The sequence below is a fragment of the Capricornis sumatraensis genome, chromosome 2 (genome assembly GCF_032405125.1).
Source record: "Capricornis sumatraensis isolate serow.1 chromosome 2, serow.2, whole genome shotgun sequence".
NCBI lineage: Eukaryota > Metazoa > Chordata > Mammalia > Artiodactyla > Bovidae > Capricornis > Capricornis sumatraensis.
In genome coordinates this window covers 26,798,901-26,814,154 of record NC_091070.1, presented here as the reverse complement: position 1 = coordinate 26,814,154, position 15,254 = coordinate 26,798,901, and the positions used below count along the sequence as shown (strand labels likewise).

Below are 15,254 nucleotides of genomic sequence, written 5' to 3'. Positions count from 1 at the left end.
TCTGGTCACGTCTTCCTGTCTTCACGTCCCCTCTTTCTATGTCACCCTCCCTGTAGCTCCCACCCTGGCCCTCTCTTCCAGAGCCCTGCTTTTTCCTGCTCAGGTCTGCTGCGTGGCAGTCATCCTGGGAACTTCCCTTTATTCTTTCTCTGTTCTGTATCTACTCTGTTTTTCTCATGTTTACTTTAGTTTTCTGTTTTGTTGGAACACTTTCCTTCCTCTTTATTATTTTACTTTCTTTTTCTGTTGGAGTAACCTTTCCTAGTAGCTTCCTAAGAGCCAGCGCATAGGAAATAAAAGTTTTTGGAGCCTTGCATGTCAAGAAATGATTGTTTTCTACCCTAAAATTTAATGAAAACTTTAGCTGGATATAGACTGTAGGTTGAAAATAACTTCCTATCTGATTTCTAAAACTTGTGGTAATATGCTTAACATAAAATTTACCCATTTAACTATTTTTAGGTGTATAGTTTGGTGGTATTAAGTACATTCATATTGTTATATAACAACCATTACCACCATCCATTTCCAGAACTCTTTATCTTGCAAAACTGAAAGGCAATAACTATTAAACAATGGGTTAGCTAAATAGGGACTTCCCTGGTGGCTGAGATGGTAAAAGCGTCTGTCTACAATGCAGGAGACCTGGGTTCGATCCCTGGGTCGGGAAGATCCCCTGGAGAAGGAAATGGCAATCTACTCTAGTACTATCGCCTGGAAAATCCCATGGACAGAGGACCCTGGTAGGCTACAGTCCATGGGGTCACAGAGTCAGACACGACTGAGCGGCTTCACTTTAGCTAAATTTAATTAAAAGTTAATTAAAACAATTAACATCTCCCTCCTCCTCCCCCAACCTCTGGCAACCACCATTCTACTTATGTGAGGACTTCATATAAGTGGAATTATACAGCATTTGTCTTTTTGTTCCTGGCTTATTACACTTAACATGATGTTCTCCAATTTGCTGTCATGTTGTAGTATGAGTCAGAATCTCTTTCTTTCTTAAAGTTGAATAATAGTCTGATGTATATACATGCCACATTTTGTTTATCCATTCACCCATTGATGAACACTTGGGTTGCTTCCACGTTTTACCTATTGTGAATAATGCTGCTGTGAATATGAGTATTAAAAAATCTCTTTGAGATTCTTCTTTCAATTCTTTAGTGTATGTACCAAGAAGTGGAATTGCTGGGTCATCACATGGTAATTCTATTTTTAATTTTTTAAGGAACTGCCATATTGTTTTCGATAGCAGCTGCACCGTTTTTACATTCCTGCCACGGGTTCCGATTTCTCCACATTCTTGTTGGCAGTTGCTATTTTTTTCCTTTTCAGTAGTAGCCATCGTAATGGGTTTGAGGTGGTATCTCATTGTAGTTTCAGTTTGTACTTCCCTTACGATTAATGATGTTGTGCTCAAGACTGCTGCCCATTTTAATTGGGTTGTTCACTTTGTTGTTGTTGATTTGAGGGAGTTCTTTATATATTATGGATGTTAATTTCTTATCAGGTATATAATTTGCAAGTATTTTCTCCCATCCCATGGGTTGCCTTTTCACTCTGTTAATTGTGTCCTTTGAGGAACAGAAATTTTAAATTTAATTGTAATTGAGTTTATTTTTCTTTTGTTGCTTGTGCTTTTGGAGTCATATCCAAGGAATCATTGTGAAATCCAATGTCATTAAGCTTTTGCTCAGTGTTGTTTTTTTTAATAATTTTATTTATTTGTGTCCTTATGACTGTTCTGGGTCTTTGCTGCTCCACACGCTTCTCTCTGGTTGCAGTGAGCAGGAGCTATTCTCCAGCTGTGGCGCGCAGGCTTCTCATTGCAGCGGCTTCTCTTGTTGAGGAGCACAGACTCTGCAATGCATGGTCTTCAGTAGTTGAGACATGTGGGCTCAGTAGTTGCGAGTCCCTGGGCTCAGTAGTTGTGGTGCCTGGGTTTAGTTGCTCCGCAGCATATGGGCTCTTCCCAGATCATGGATCAAACCCTTGTCTCCTGCGTTGGCAGGCAGATTCTTTACTGCTGAGTCCCAAGGGAAGCCCCGCCCTATGTTTTTTCCTACAAGTTTTATAGGTTAAGCTCTTTATGTTTAGATTTTCTCAGAATTTTTAAGATGTTTCTCACTGTCTTCTATCATCCAGTATGGCTTATACAGAGTCTGATGCTCTTCCGATTCTTTCCCTTGGTGTATGGCATGGTTTTTATACTCTGGGAAGTTCTTTACTCTTGCTCTTCTGAAATTTTGCAACTATATGTTTTGATGAGAGTCTTTAAAATTTTTTATTTTATTGGCCACTCATTGTGCTTTTATAATACTTGTCCTTTAGTTCTAGAAAATCTTGCATTACTTCTTTGATAATTTGCTCCCTCTGTTTTCTTATTTGGATGTTAGAGCCATTGGGTTGGCCCTTTAAATTTTCTTTTTTTTTTTCTATTTTTCTTCCTTTTGTTTATCGGAGATGTCCTTATTTAATTTTCTAACCCTTTTATTGATCTTTTAAAATATACCACTTAAATTTTGTTTTTCATAGTACACTGTTCCTGTCTTATTGTCTTGCCAAACTCCATCTTCCTGGTCTGAGTTGATCCTATTGACTTAGTTTCCCATGGGACATAAAACATTTACTTTGAAAAAAAAAAAGGAGTATGCACAATCACCTGGGTTCAGAACCAATGTCTGGTGTACATCTGATATTTCAAACCTGGAAATTTTGCTTTGCCCTCAAACCTCCTCCAGCCACAGCCTTCTCTGTCTGGCTCAACTCATGGCCTCTCCATCCTTTCTGTTGCCTAGGTCAAAAACTTAGGAGCCATTTTTTTATTCTTCTTTTTCTCTCACATGTGACATCAAATCAGTCAGAAAACCTTGTTGGCACCATCTTCAACATATACTTAGAATGACCACTTATTCCTTCTCTTCATACAGCCCTAGTCTTAGCCATCATCATCTGGATTACTGTAATAACCTTTTCCTCCCAGCATTTTAATATGAAAATTATAAAATATCCAAAAATTTGAAAGAATTTTATATAAATAGCCGTATTCTTAATTCCTAAATTCCACCTTTAGCATTTTACCGTGCTTGCTTTTTCATTTATTATATATCTATGCCTTCCTCTGTCCACCTGTTCTGTGATAATCTTTTCATTAGTATCCCTGCTTCGTTCCTTGTCCCATATTTTGTTTCCACACATCAATCCAAATGATAGTTTAAACCAGTTGTTTCTCTTGTCTGCTCAGAACTCTGCTACGGCTGCCCATTTCACTATTACTAACTCTGTGGTCTTTTGATCCTAAAAAGGAAAATTGCCTTGGTAATTTTCAGATTCCTAGAAAATTGTGAATTCATTCTGAGTTTCTGTGTGATATTGCTATTTGTTTCACTGACAATGGAATTGACTTTTCTCTTGGAAGAAATAGAACAAATGGTGGTGCTCGTTCAGAGGGCTTCGATTAACATCTTTATGCGTTAATTCCTGCCAAAGTCGTTTTCTTGCATTTTGCTTTCCATTTCAGCATTTGTGTAAGTGTGAGTGTTATAAGCAGGACTAAGTCTGATTTCACAAGGGCTTTGCAAAATTAATTTTGTCTAATAGAATATGTTTTTGCTTTGATATTGTTAAAAATCAATGGTTAAAGAAAGAGCCAGTGAAATGTGTCAGCATGCAGAACAAAACTTTAAAATACATCTTTTGTTCTATAGTGCATTGTCATGTGAAGGAGAAAAATGGAAGAAATGTTGATTCTGTTTGCAATTGATATTGATAGCTTTTATAAGCTTTAAAATAAAGTTCATTTTATGGTGTCACTTGCTAAAAAATTCAATTACCAATTTCGTTTTTTCTTTCTTTTCTTTCCTACACTTGATGGTTCTTCCAGGTTCCTCTTTTGTGTTTGTTTTGACCTCTTTCTTTCATTCTTGGAGGCTCTCCTTAAATGTCTGGTGATCTTTGGTAATATAATCATTCAAGAGTGAAGGATGAAGAAACCAATTAGTGGAAAATCACAGTAGGGTGATTTGGCATGGAACTGACTTTCCTATTGAGGAACCTGAAATATCAATCTCTAGAGGTCTTTTCTGGAAAAGGCAATGGCACCCCACTCCAGGACTCTTGCCTGGAAAATCCCATGGATGGAGGAGCCTGGTGGGCTACAGTCCATGGGGTCGCCTAAGGGTTGGACACAACTGAGCAACTTCACTTTCACTTTTCACTTTCATGCATTGGAGAAGGAAATGGCAACCTACTTCGGTGTTCTTGCCTGGAGAATCCCAGGGGTGGCGGAGCCTGGTGGGCTGCCGTCTCTGGGGTCGCAGAGTCGGACACGACTGAAGCAGCTTAGCAGTAGCAGTGTTCTGAGTTTACTTCCTCTTTCTTGGGTTTCCCTGACCATGCCAGTTTATGGTGATAGCAGCAACAGCAGCAGCAGCAGCAAAGGTCTTTTCTAAGGGCTTTACTTTCTCCAGAAAAGGATCCTCTGAAATCTACCTGTGGGTAGAGCAAGTAGTTTGGGAAGCAGGTCCATCTACCAGTGCTCATGAAGTAGGTGGGGTAGGTGAGGGCTTAGAGTCCTGCTGTTGCTGTGTATACTTGTCTGAAATCTTGCTCCACTCTTGATGTTCAACACACTCAGTTCCATTCATTTTCAGGCCTGTGTTTCATCTTCAACTTCTGCAGTATCTCACTACTAATCCTAGACTTCTTTGGGATTCTTCAAAGATACAGGTGGAGAAGCTAGAGTTAATACAAAAGCCAGGAATCTTTGGCAGCAATTTAGGAACAAAGTCATGGGGTTGGGCTTCCCTGGTGGCTCAGACAGTAAAGAATCAGCTTGCAATGTGGGAACTTGGGATCGATCCCTGGGCTGGAAATATCCCCTGGAGGAGGAAATGGCGGAGGAGCCTGATGGGCCACAGTCCATGGGGTTGCAAAGAATTCTAAAATATGACTGAGTGACTAAGCACAACACAATGGGATCATGGGCAGAGGTGATGGCAAAAGGAATGAATATATTTATGAAAAAAACCCAAACCAGTGCCAGTACTTACAACTTAAAGATCTCAGGTTTTTTTGGGAGACTGGTATTATGGTAGTAACAAAGGCAGGGAACTTTTGCTGGGGGGATGATGAGCTTTAAAAATTGGATTGTGGCGTACTAGGGCAGAATTTCTAGATTAAAATAGGCCAATGAAAATGAAAAACAATTACCTCCTGAATGCATGCTTTCTAGATCTGTGCTGATTTCACACATCAGGTTTTATAGCATTGGAGGTTTTTATCCTTGTGTTTTTACTCTTCATTTTTATATTGTCACTAGCTTTTAATTTTTACTGCCAGTTAAGAAATGGGCTAATCTGGATAAAGTCATTTCCTGGATTGTAGTAAATACTGTTTATATACTGTAGTACATCTACCATAGTGAGCACTTAGTAGATGTTAGTTACCACTGTAGTTTTAAGTTTCATGTGCTTCACTGAGATCCAGTACGTAAAATGTGTATTGTTCCCTTTCTGTAGCGGTGGACACTGCAGTTCAGAGCATTTGGGACTTGGTTGGGGTTTCCATGGTGATTCAGCTGGTAAAGAATCAGCCTCCAGTGTACAAGACGTGGGTTCGATCCCTGGCGTGGGAAGATCCCCTGGAGAAGAGAAAGCCTACCTCTCCAGTATTCTGGCCTGGAGAATTCCACAGACTGTATAGTCCATAGGCTCGCAAAGGGTCGGACATGACTGAGCAACTTTCACAAGGCCAACAGAAGACTCTTTTAGGAAAGTGGCTACATTTATTCAGAGTGCTGTTATCATGGTGGTAGTGGGTGGTTTAGCAGCACAGTTAGTATTGGCTGGTGAGTGACACTGCTTTGTTGTGAAGCAGCAATAGCATATCCAGAGAACTGCTACATGTTTGTTTTCTAAAAGTGTGGTGGATAATTAAGATTGATTATTCTGGCATTTTGTGCTGGTCATTAGAAAAATAGTATCTGAAAGCAGATAGGAGAGTGGACCTTAAAAATCAATGGATCTGGTAATTTGCATCAGTTGCTTCTGGTCAAATAAAGATAAGTAATAACAGAATTAGGAAAAGTTAATGGGAAAAAGATGAAGCAACTTATTGCAAATATGTCATCAACTTTTCTTCTGTGAGCTTGTAGGCAGACTGGAGTTAATAATTGTCAGTTGTTAGGACAAGCTCAATATCTTAACTGACAAAAGGGAGATCCTTTACAATTCCTAGCTGGACCATAAATAACATGGTGCAGCTGAAAGAACAGAAAAAAGAACAGGGAGGTACTCCAGGGAAAATGTTGACATTTAAACCACTCTGTTAAAGAACTACCTACATGTACTTAACATGTCCTGCTACGGTACGTATACCTTCCAATCCAATTTTGAAGATGACATAAAAGTCCCTTTCTCCCCACTGACAGTGCTTTTTTCAGTGCTGTTAGAACAGTAGGGCTCATTAGCAAACTGTATAATAATGAGAAAATGAAGCCTTTTAAACTACCAAAAGGACTTAGCTATCCTTTCTACAAATTTTTGACAAACTCAAGAGTTTTTCTAATATCCCATTTGTGTCAAGAGAGTATTTTTCTCATTATGAAGCTATAGATATACAGTTTTCATAGCAAATGGATTGGAGAACTGACCCTGAACTAAGTAATATCTTATTCCTCACTTGTCGTTTCATCAAAATAAAAGCGTTTTTCTTATTGCAGCAGAAATAGGCATTCATCACTTGAAATTTTAAAAATACAGATAAGTGAAAGGAAGAAAATATTTTATCAAAATCACTAATAATTCCATCAATTAGAAAAAGATTTCTATTCAGATTTCACTTTTGAGTTGTAAAAATTCTAATCATAATAATCCAAAGTAAATACCAAGATTTCTCCTAAAAAGGGAACTGCTCTAGTGTTTTGAGGTTTTAGAGATACCGGATGCATATTAAGATATATTGCATAAGCAAACCACAGTCATTTCAAAATAGCTTATGCCATTTATAAAAGCACATGCATTAATTTACATGGATTTTAAAAATACAGTTTCGCATACTTCTACTTGATCTTTGAGTCTTTAATGCCACTACATGAATTCTTTGCCTAATCTCTGGTATGTCTCTGAAGATAATTCATTATTTTCCTTCCGAACCCCGATGTTACATAATTGTAACCTTTATTTGAAAAGGAAAAGTAAGGCTTTGAGGACTGCATGGGAAGAGACCGTGTTTGTCTTGTAATCCCACCTATGAAGGCTGCGTCTGTGCTCCGCACAGGGATGTTGGAAGGCAAGTGGCAGGATGGCCCTCAGGATTTTGACTGATAAACACTTGTGACTCATTGAGTACCTGGCCCAGCCTCATTCCTCTTTCTGCTTTCCGTTCTCATACTCTTTCTAGCTTCTCAATTTGGATCCAGAGACATGTCTCAAAGCTTTTCTTCTCTATTCTGTTCCAGTTTTTCACGAGCCCCATTTAGTAAGTATATTCCTCTCTGGAGATGTTAACTGTTTCTCACCCAAAACAATTACATTGGAAATGTCATCACACCTTGTCTTCAGTCAGATCCTCCTGACCTTTGTAGCATGTTTTGATAAATAATTGTACTAAAACAATATTTGGATCAGTAATCTAACACCTGTAATTGATTCCACCTTCATAGCTTGGTTTTACTTTTTTCTAAAAAAATTTTTTGGCTGCACCCCAGCTTGTGGGATCATAGTTCCCCAACCACAGGCTGTTGTACTCCAACCCATGCCCTTGGCAGTGAGAGCACGGAGTCTTAACCACTAGACCACCAGGAAGTTCCCTGGTTTTACTTTTTATTTACATTTTTTAGAAACCCTAGAAAAATTCATAAAAATTATTACATTTTATTGACTTGTTCATTAATAAAATTTCACTGTTATAAACAGAAATGTCTGAGATAAATAGTTATTTTTTAAGGTCTATACTTTCTTTTTACAAATACTATTTTTTCCTATGACTTTAAGATAGAAAACAGTGGATCCTACATGCCAGTCTAGCACAGGAACATTTTCTTGATTCACTGGTTATCAATTTGCTGTCTGTGGTTCTGGTTTTAATTTTTTCTCCTACATTTGATATTTTATACTTTTTTATTGAATGGCAATAAGTAGCTCTCAGAGACATTCTTATTAATACCCCTATATTAGCCTAATAATACTTACAGGACTATTTGGAGTGAGATGCTGTTTTATATTAAGTACACTGCTGGTATCACATCTGTCTCCAGATTCACGTGATGGGACGTGCCCTCTCCTTTGCTTCCATAGCACCTTCTACATACATTTTTTAGAAGAATTCTTTCAGTATGTGTTCATTTGTCATTCTCAAAAAGATTGAATTCCTTAAGAGCAGTGCATAGCATATATAAATGCTAGCTGAGTAAGTGAAAGAGGGAATTAATGAAATGTAAAGAGTCGACTCATTAGAAAAGACTGATGCTGGGAAAGATTGAAAGCACAAGAAGAGAGCAGCAGAGGATGGGATGGTTAGGTAGCATCACTGACTCAGTGGTCATGAATCTAAGCAAACTCTGGAAGATAGTGAAGGACAGAGAAGCCTGGTGTGCCGCAGTCCACGGTGTCACAAATAGCTGGACACGACCTAGCGATTGGACAACTACAAAGCTAGCTCTATGAGGTACCAACCTGTTTTAGCTAAGAGCATGAACTCTGAAACCAAAACCACGTGGATTCAAATCTCAACTCCATCACAGTTCAATATGTCCATGGACAGGGCTTCCCTGGTGGCTCAGCTGGTAAAGAATCCGCATGCAATGTGGGAGACCTGGGTTCGATCCCTGGGTTGGGAAGGTATGTTTATGACATTTGTGCATCTCAGTTTTGTCATTTTAAGTACGGGATGATTACAGTACCTAACTCATACAGTTGTACTTAGAACAGTATCTCTATATAGTAACTGCTGTATAAGTGTTTGCTACTATTGCTATTGTCCTTTTATTTAATAGCCCTGGCATGGAATAGCAGGTGCCAATAGGAAATTGATTCTGGAATTCAGATTTTCGCCTGTCGTCATGAAGAAGTATTTTCTTTCCACTTTGTGTTCAGGAGCTTTCGGTATGGAAAGAGGCAGGGGTGGTCTTTAGTACATCAAAAACTGAGGACATTTGTACCTTTACCAATCATCAGGCTGCACAGACTGGCCAGAACTAACAAGGAGCTTTTTATTGCAGAATTGTATCAACTTAGCATAGGAACAGGAGAAGGAAATGGCAACCCACTGAAGTGTTCTTGCCTGGAGAATCCCAGGGACAGGAGCCTGGTGGGCTGCCGTCTATGGAGTCGCACAGAGTCGGACACGACTGCTACGTTGGACGTGACTTAGCAGCATCAGCAGCATAGGAACAATGTTACCTCAGGGAGACTCTGATTCATCTTACTTCTGAGGATAAAACAAATTAATTATTAATAAGCATGGTTTATTTGGTAGGTAAAAATCTTTAACAACAGTGATCCATGGGAGAGGTGATAAAGGAGTTTCAGATGATAAACAGTAGGCAGACAGGATTGAAAGATTTTTGAAGTCTGGCTCTACTGTTGGATATATAATGATTTTTGTTCTTGTCATTTGGAAAAAGTGGTCTATTAGGTATGATTGATTGTATCTAGCTCTTGGCCTTGGGTTTATTTATTTTTTAGTCCCCCTCCTCAACATTTTATTATGAAGAATTTCTAATATATAGCAATGTTGAAAGATTTAACAGTGAATACTCATGTATTCAACACAAAGATTCTGCCATTCTTGGTTTTCTATACTTTGTTGATCACGTATCTGTACACTTAACCATTCCTCTTTCCATCCCTGATACATTTTGTGTTCTTGTATATTTGGTTAGGTTTATTTTGATAAGAAAGTCGTCATCTGAATGGGAGAAGTCAATGATTTATTCTCAGCCCCCAGGATAGTATTAGCATACACATACGTGAAGCAGTACTTTAAAAAGTTGATGGTAAGCATTACTCTTACTGGAAGGATTTCTTAAGAGTCAAAGTCGGGGCAGAGTAAAAACTGTGAGAGCAAGTGAGAGTGAAAGTCACTCAGTGGGATCCGACTCTTTGCGACCCCATAGACTATACAGTCCATGGAGTTCTCCAGGCCAGAATGAGTGGGTAGTCTTTTCCTTCTCCAAAGGATCTTCCCAACCCAGGAATCGAACCCATGTCTCTCGCATTGCAGGCATATTCTTTACCAGCTGAGGCACAAGAGAAACCCAAGAATACTGGAGAAAAATAAGGACTTGGGAAAATAATTCAATATAATAGGTAACCCAGGAAGACTTTCTTTTTCATACAGTATTTTCAGTTTCACTTTGCAAACTACATAGAACCAATTGTTATTGTTTCCAGTAAATGACAACCATCATAGAGCAGAAAAGGAAGTAAGTTAAATGAAAAGTTTTAAAGAAAATCCCTATAGGTGGAGGCTAATAATATAATACAAAGACCTAAGATATCAGTTTGTGTCAGCTTTACATCCTCTGGACAACTTGCAGAATATAATCGTGTAGCTTTCCTTTTCACTGCTAGTACAGAATCCACAATGCTAGCCCTTGTGGAGTTCTGCCTGCAACTCTGAAGGGCCTGAATGGGTCATAGGGCAAAATCTTGATTATGATTCAGAAAAGAAGGCGTAGTCACTTTGTTCCTCATGAACTAAGCAAACACTCACTAGAAAGCTGTGATTCTTTTGGAGGGTGATTTCTGGCTGCTGTTGTTTTCTGGCAGTGCATGTTTACTGGAAATGCAGAGCTTCAGAGTACTAATGAGCATTTATCCCTTCTATTTTTAGTTCACTTCTTTAACTGAGATGAACATGATATGATCTCACTGAGTCAAAGGATGGCGTCTAGTCCTGTGCTTCCCACTGAAGACCAGCAGGTTTCCTTGGGCATTGATGATCTCCATTTTTCATTGCAAGGTAATTAAGATTGGTTGGGGTAATCCCATGGCATCTATGCAAACCTCACTGTCATCTGTTCACAAATTGTACGGCTTTCTGTGTCTCTTATGGTAAAATCTATACATGTTGTTGTGTTAGTCGCTCAGTCGTGTCTGACTCTTTGCAACCTCATGGACTGTAGCCTGCCAGGCTTCTCTGTCCATAGAATTCTCTAGGCAAGAATAGCCTAGAGAGTGCATAGCCTTTCCCTTCTCCAGGGGATCTTCCTGACCCAAGGATCAAACCCTGGTCTCCTTCATTGCAGGCGGATTCTTTACTGTCTGAGCCACCAGGAAAGCCCAAAATATATACATATGTCTGCATTTTTCCATTTGTAGAAGCTTTAAGTATACTTCAGTATCTTTATTGCTATCTCAATATCTTTATTGCTTAGGAAAACAAGGAATACCTAAAAGGAATTTGGTATTTTGGTTTTTTACTCTTCAGTGCATGTGTTTTTTTTGCAATGAAAATTAAGTACTTAAACATAGTTCGTTGTCATTGTTTACGCTTATTCTTCATCTTTTTGTAAATCCTCTTTTAAATGTAATATGCTATTTTTGTCCTAATAAAAAGGAATAACAGTAATGCTAAAAGTGAATGAACTTTCAGTCACATGAATTATATGTGAATTTATGTGAGTACTGTCTGTATTTTTTTTAATGCTTCTTGGCAATCTTTGTTATGTATTTTGAAAATTCATTAATCACTAGACTCTATCTTTGTTGCAAATCTTGAAGCTGAGTAAAGTTAGCTAGTGTAGAAAAAATAAGGCTACAGCAAGTCTTTGAAAATATTTATGTAACTGTGTTTTAGGGTAGTATAAAGATTATTGACAATATTATGTAACATTCTTAGAATGTTACTTAGAAGCCATAGCCACAGGTTTGAGTCACTTGTTTTTTAAAATTTTAAGTTTATTATTCAAAAACTGAAATATAATAGACATACAACAATGTATCAGTTTCAGGTATACAATATAACAAAATTCAATATTTGTTTACCTTGTGAACTAATCACCAAAATAAGTCTAATTAACATCTGTCATCGTACATAGTTGCAGAATTTTGTTCTTGTGATGAGGACTTTTAAGATTTACTCTCTTAGCAACTTTTAAATATGTAAAATAAAGTATTGTTAACTATAGTTGCCATGCTTGCATTATATTTATTTGAATCATGTATGATCAAGTCCCCGAAAGACTTTCCTTTGATATCTCTTTTTAATTAAAAATGTGTTTTGAATGATTACCTTCTTGACTTTAGGGGTCAATGGCTTTTAAAAATAAACACTGTATAATTTGTATAGGCTCAGAATATGTTGAGTACTTAAAGTAAAAATTTTTTAAAGCCTCAGTAAGTACATTTTTATAGTGTCATATACTCTTCATCAGTAGTTGGAACCAGTTTTTCATTTATCTGAAAAAACCCAATGTTCTTGTTTGTTTCTGATGTTTTTGGTTGCATGTAAGTAACAATAACTCATGTGACCTAAAACGTGTCAGGAAGATAGTGCATCAATAAATGGTCAGGTAAATCCAGTTTTGTTCTTTTTCCTGAATCAATTGATCCTGATATTTATTTTTTTTCCTTCCGGTTTTATTGAGATATAATTGATGTGCAGCACTGTATGAGTTGAGGGTGTACAGCCTAATGATTTGACTTACATACATCATGAAATGAATATCATAGGTTAGTGAACATCCATCATCTCATATAGACGTGAAATCAAAGAAATAGGAGAAATTTAGTTCTATTTGGTGAGAACACATAGAATTTACTCTCTTAGCCACTTTCAATATGTACCATAGAATAGTGTTAGTTATATTTATCATGTACATTACACCTCTGATACGTATTTATCTTAGACCATGTGAAAGTGAAGTCGCTCAGTCGTGTCGGACTCTTTGCAACCCCATGGACTGTAGCCTACTAGGCTCCTCAACTAGACTTAATTTAGTGGTCCTTTTGAAACTTTTAGAAATATTTAATTACTATGTTATGTAACAGGAGCTAATATAGTGTTGGAAGTCAATAGAACTTCAGAAATAACCAATCGAACATATAAACTCATAGGAAAAGATCAGACTTGTTGCCAGTTGTGGCAGTAGTGGTGGAGTTGGCTGAAAGCAGTCATAAGGCGCAGACTTCTAAAGGTAAACCTAATTTCAAATGCTGGCTCTGACTCTTACCAGTTCTTAGATAAGAGACTTTATCTTTTTTGAGTCTCTGTTTCCTCATATTTAGAATATGGGTGATAATGCCTATCTTGCCCCTGTGCTTTGAGGATGAACCTTATGCAGGCTTAGCACAGTGCCTGCCAGATACAGAGTAGGAACTCAGTAGATGCATCATAATTTCTTTGTATTTATTGCAGTTAAAGTCTTTGTTCCAAAGGATTTTTGTGCAGGAGCACAAGGCTAGAGTAGAACCTGTGTGCTGGACAGGAAGAAATTGTAAGCCAGAAGTCTGGTTTTCATTGACTTGTGTTTTGTTTTGTTTTGACATTTCTATTCAACTCTGGGAAATAGTGGAGGTCAGAGGAGCCTGGTGTGCTGCAGTCCGTGGGGTCACAGAGAGGCGGACATGACTTAGAGGCTGAACAACAGCAACAATTCAGTGGCTTCGCATCACATGTACAATAAAGTCTAAACTTGGTGGTGTGGCTCACACAGACTGTTTGCTGTGAGCCTTTCCCTGTGCCCTCATCTCCTACAAGCACCCTGTTCTCCAGTCCCACAGGCCCCTGAGGCGTTGGACCTGCACCACCCCACCTACTGCTTGTGTGCTTTTGTTAAGGTGGTGTTGCTCCCCTGCCATCTCCTCCCGCAAGAGTCCAGCTCATCCAGTCCTCCTATGTCCCTGTCCATCCCAATCTTAGCCAGACTCGGCTTCCTCCACAAGCCCCACTCTTCCTCTGGCTAAGATTTACGCTTCTCCTTTCTCCCATAGCACCTACTTTAGCACTTATCATAGTGTTCATATTATAAATGTTATATTTAAAAATGCTTTCTTCCCCACTGCAGAGTTTTATTGTAGCATGCTCTAGTTTACACAGCACCCTTTTGTACATTATCTCACTTGATCCTCACACCCACATTGTTAGGTAGATATTTTATCTTCCAGACACAGGGAAGGAAGCTGTGGCTCACAAAGGTGGAATTACTCTCCCAGGGTCATGCAGCTAGTGAGCAGCAGAGCTAGGTTTTGACCTGGAGGGTAGCTCTCTTTCCACTGCACCACACCCACTCTGACACAGTTCAGAGAACAATCTGAAAGAGGGAATTTTCCTAACAACTTTCTTTGGAAAGTGCACATAAATCTTAGCTTTATTTTAGTCAACCCATAGCGAACTTTTATTTTTTAAAAATTTATAGCCATCTTTCACATCCTGAATATGGATGGGCATTTTTAAGTAACAGGTTCACAGGTTCTCAGGTTCACAAATAGCTCAAAATAATTAACAAATTACTGGTAAATAAGTGTTTCCTATAGCATGTTTTTAATACAATTTGGTTATTACAGTTTGTTTTACAATAGGAGATGAGTGTGGGCTGTTTGGCAGTGGAAATGTGATATACATGTGCTGCTAGTGTGAATGATTTGCCTTCATGGTCTCTCTAGAGGAATGTAGAGCTGGGTATATTGCTCTATCGGGGGAGAGGTGGAAAGCCAATACTATAATGTAGTTGCCTTTACACAGAACAAGAGCTACTCACATTAGCTACGTACCCTCAACCGAGGAGTTCCCGTGACTGTAGAATGAAGGCTTAACTGTGAAATGAATGGGTGTCCCAAAGTTAAGTTCTATATTGTTATTAGCAGATTTACAATGATTTTTCTGGCCTGAATTCTTTCTTGTTGAAAGAGAGGAAGAAAGCAAGGAGAAAGAGAAGAAGGAAGGAAAGAACTTATATGTACTTCTGACGGTAACTTTGGTTTCATTGCAGGATTGTTAGCTGTGTAGACAAAAAATTGATAGATAACATTATGAACATTAGTTACTTCCAAACTGCAGGCTGTTGGCAGTAGTCTTAAAAGCATTCAGCTCTGTCCACTCTGTAAGCCGACTTGTATTTCACAAAATTCACACGTGCTTAATGATCCTTGGAGTAATAGGAGAAAGAGATTTTATGTAAAATGAGAATCTCAGGATGACTGCTCATAAGAAAGTTTTTTCTTCCTCAATTTCAGAGCCTTTTTAAAAGGAAGAAAGAGGCCTATTTAACTAACAATGCCTGTTTTATTTTAACCAAAAACTTG

The 15,254-nt window shown here is 38.3% G+C and overlaps 1 protein-coding gene across 1 annotated transcript in view; it reads left to right on the top strand.

Moving 5' to 3' along the window:
* The first annotated feature begins 10,892 nt into the window (after positions 1–10,892).
* SYNE2 (spectrin repeat containing nuclear envelope protein 2) overlaps positions 10,893–15,254 on the top strand; it is a 271,450-nt gene continuing 267,088 nt past the window's right edge. The window contains exon 1 of the mRNA XM_068963775.1: positions 10,893–10,971. Within this exon, the coding sequence (XP_068819876.1) occupies positions 10,893–10,971 (79 nt within the window). The remainder of the gene's footprint in view (positions 10,972–15,254) is intronic.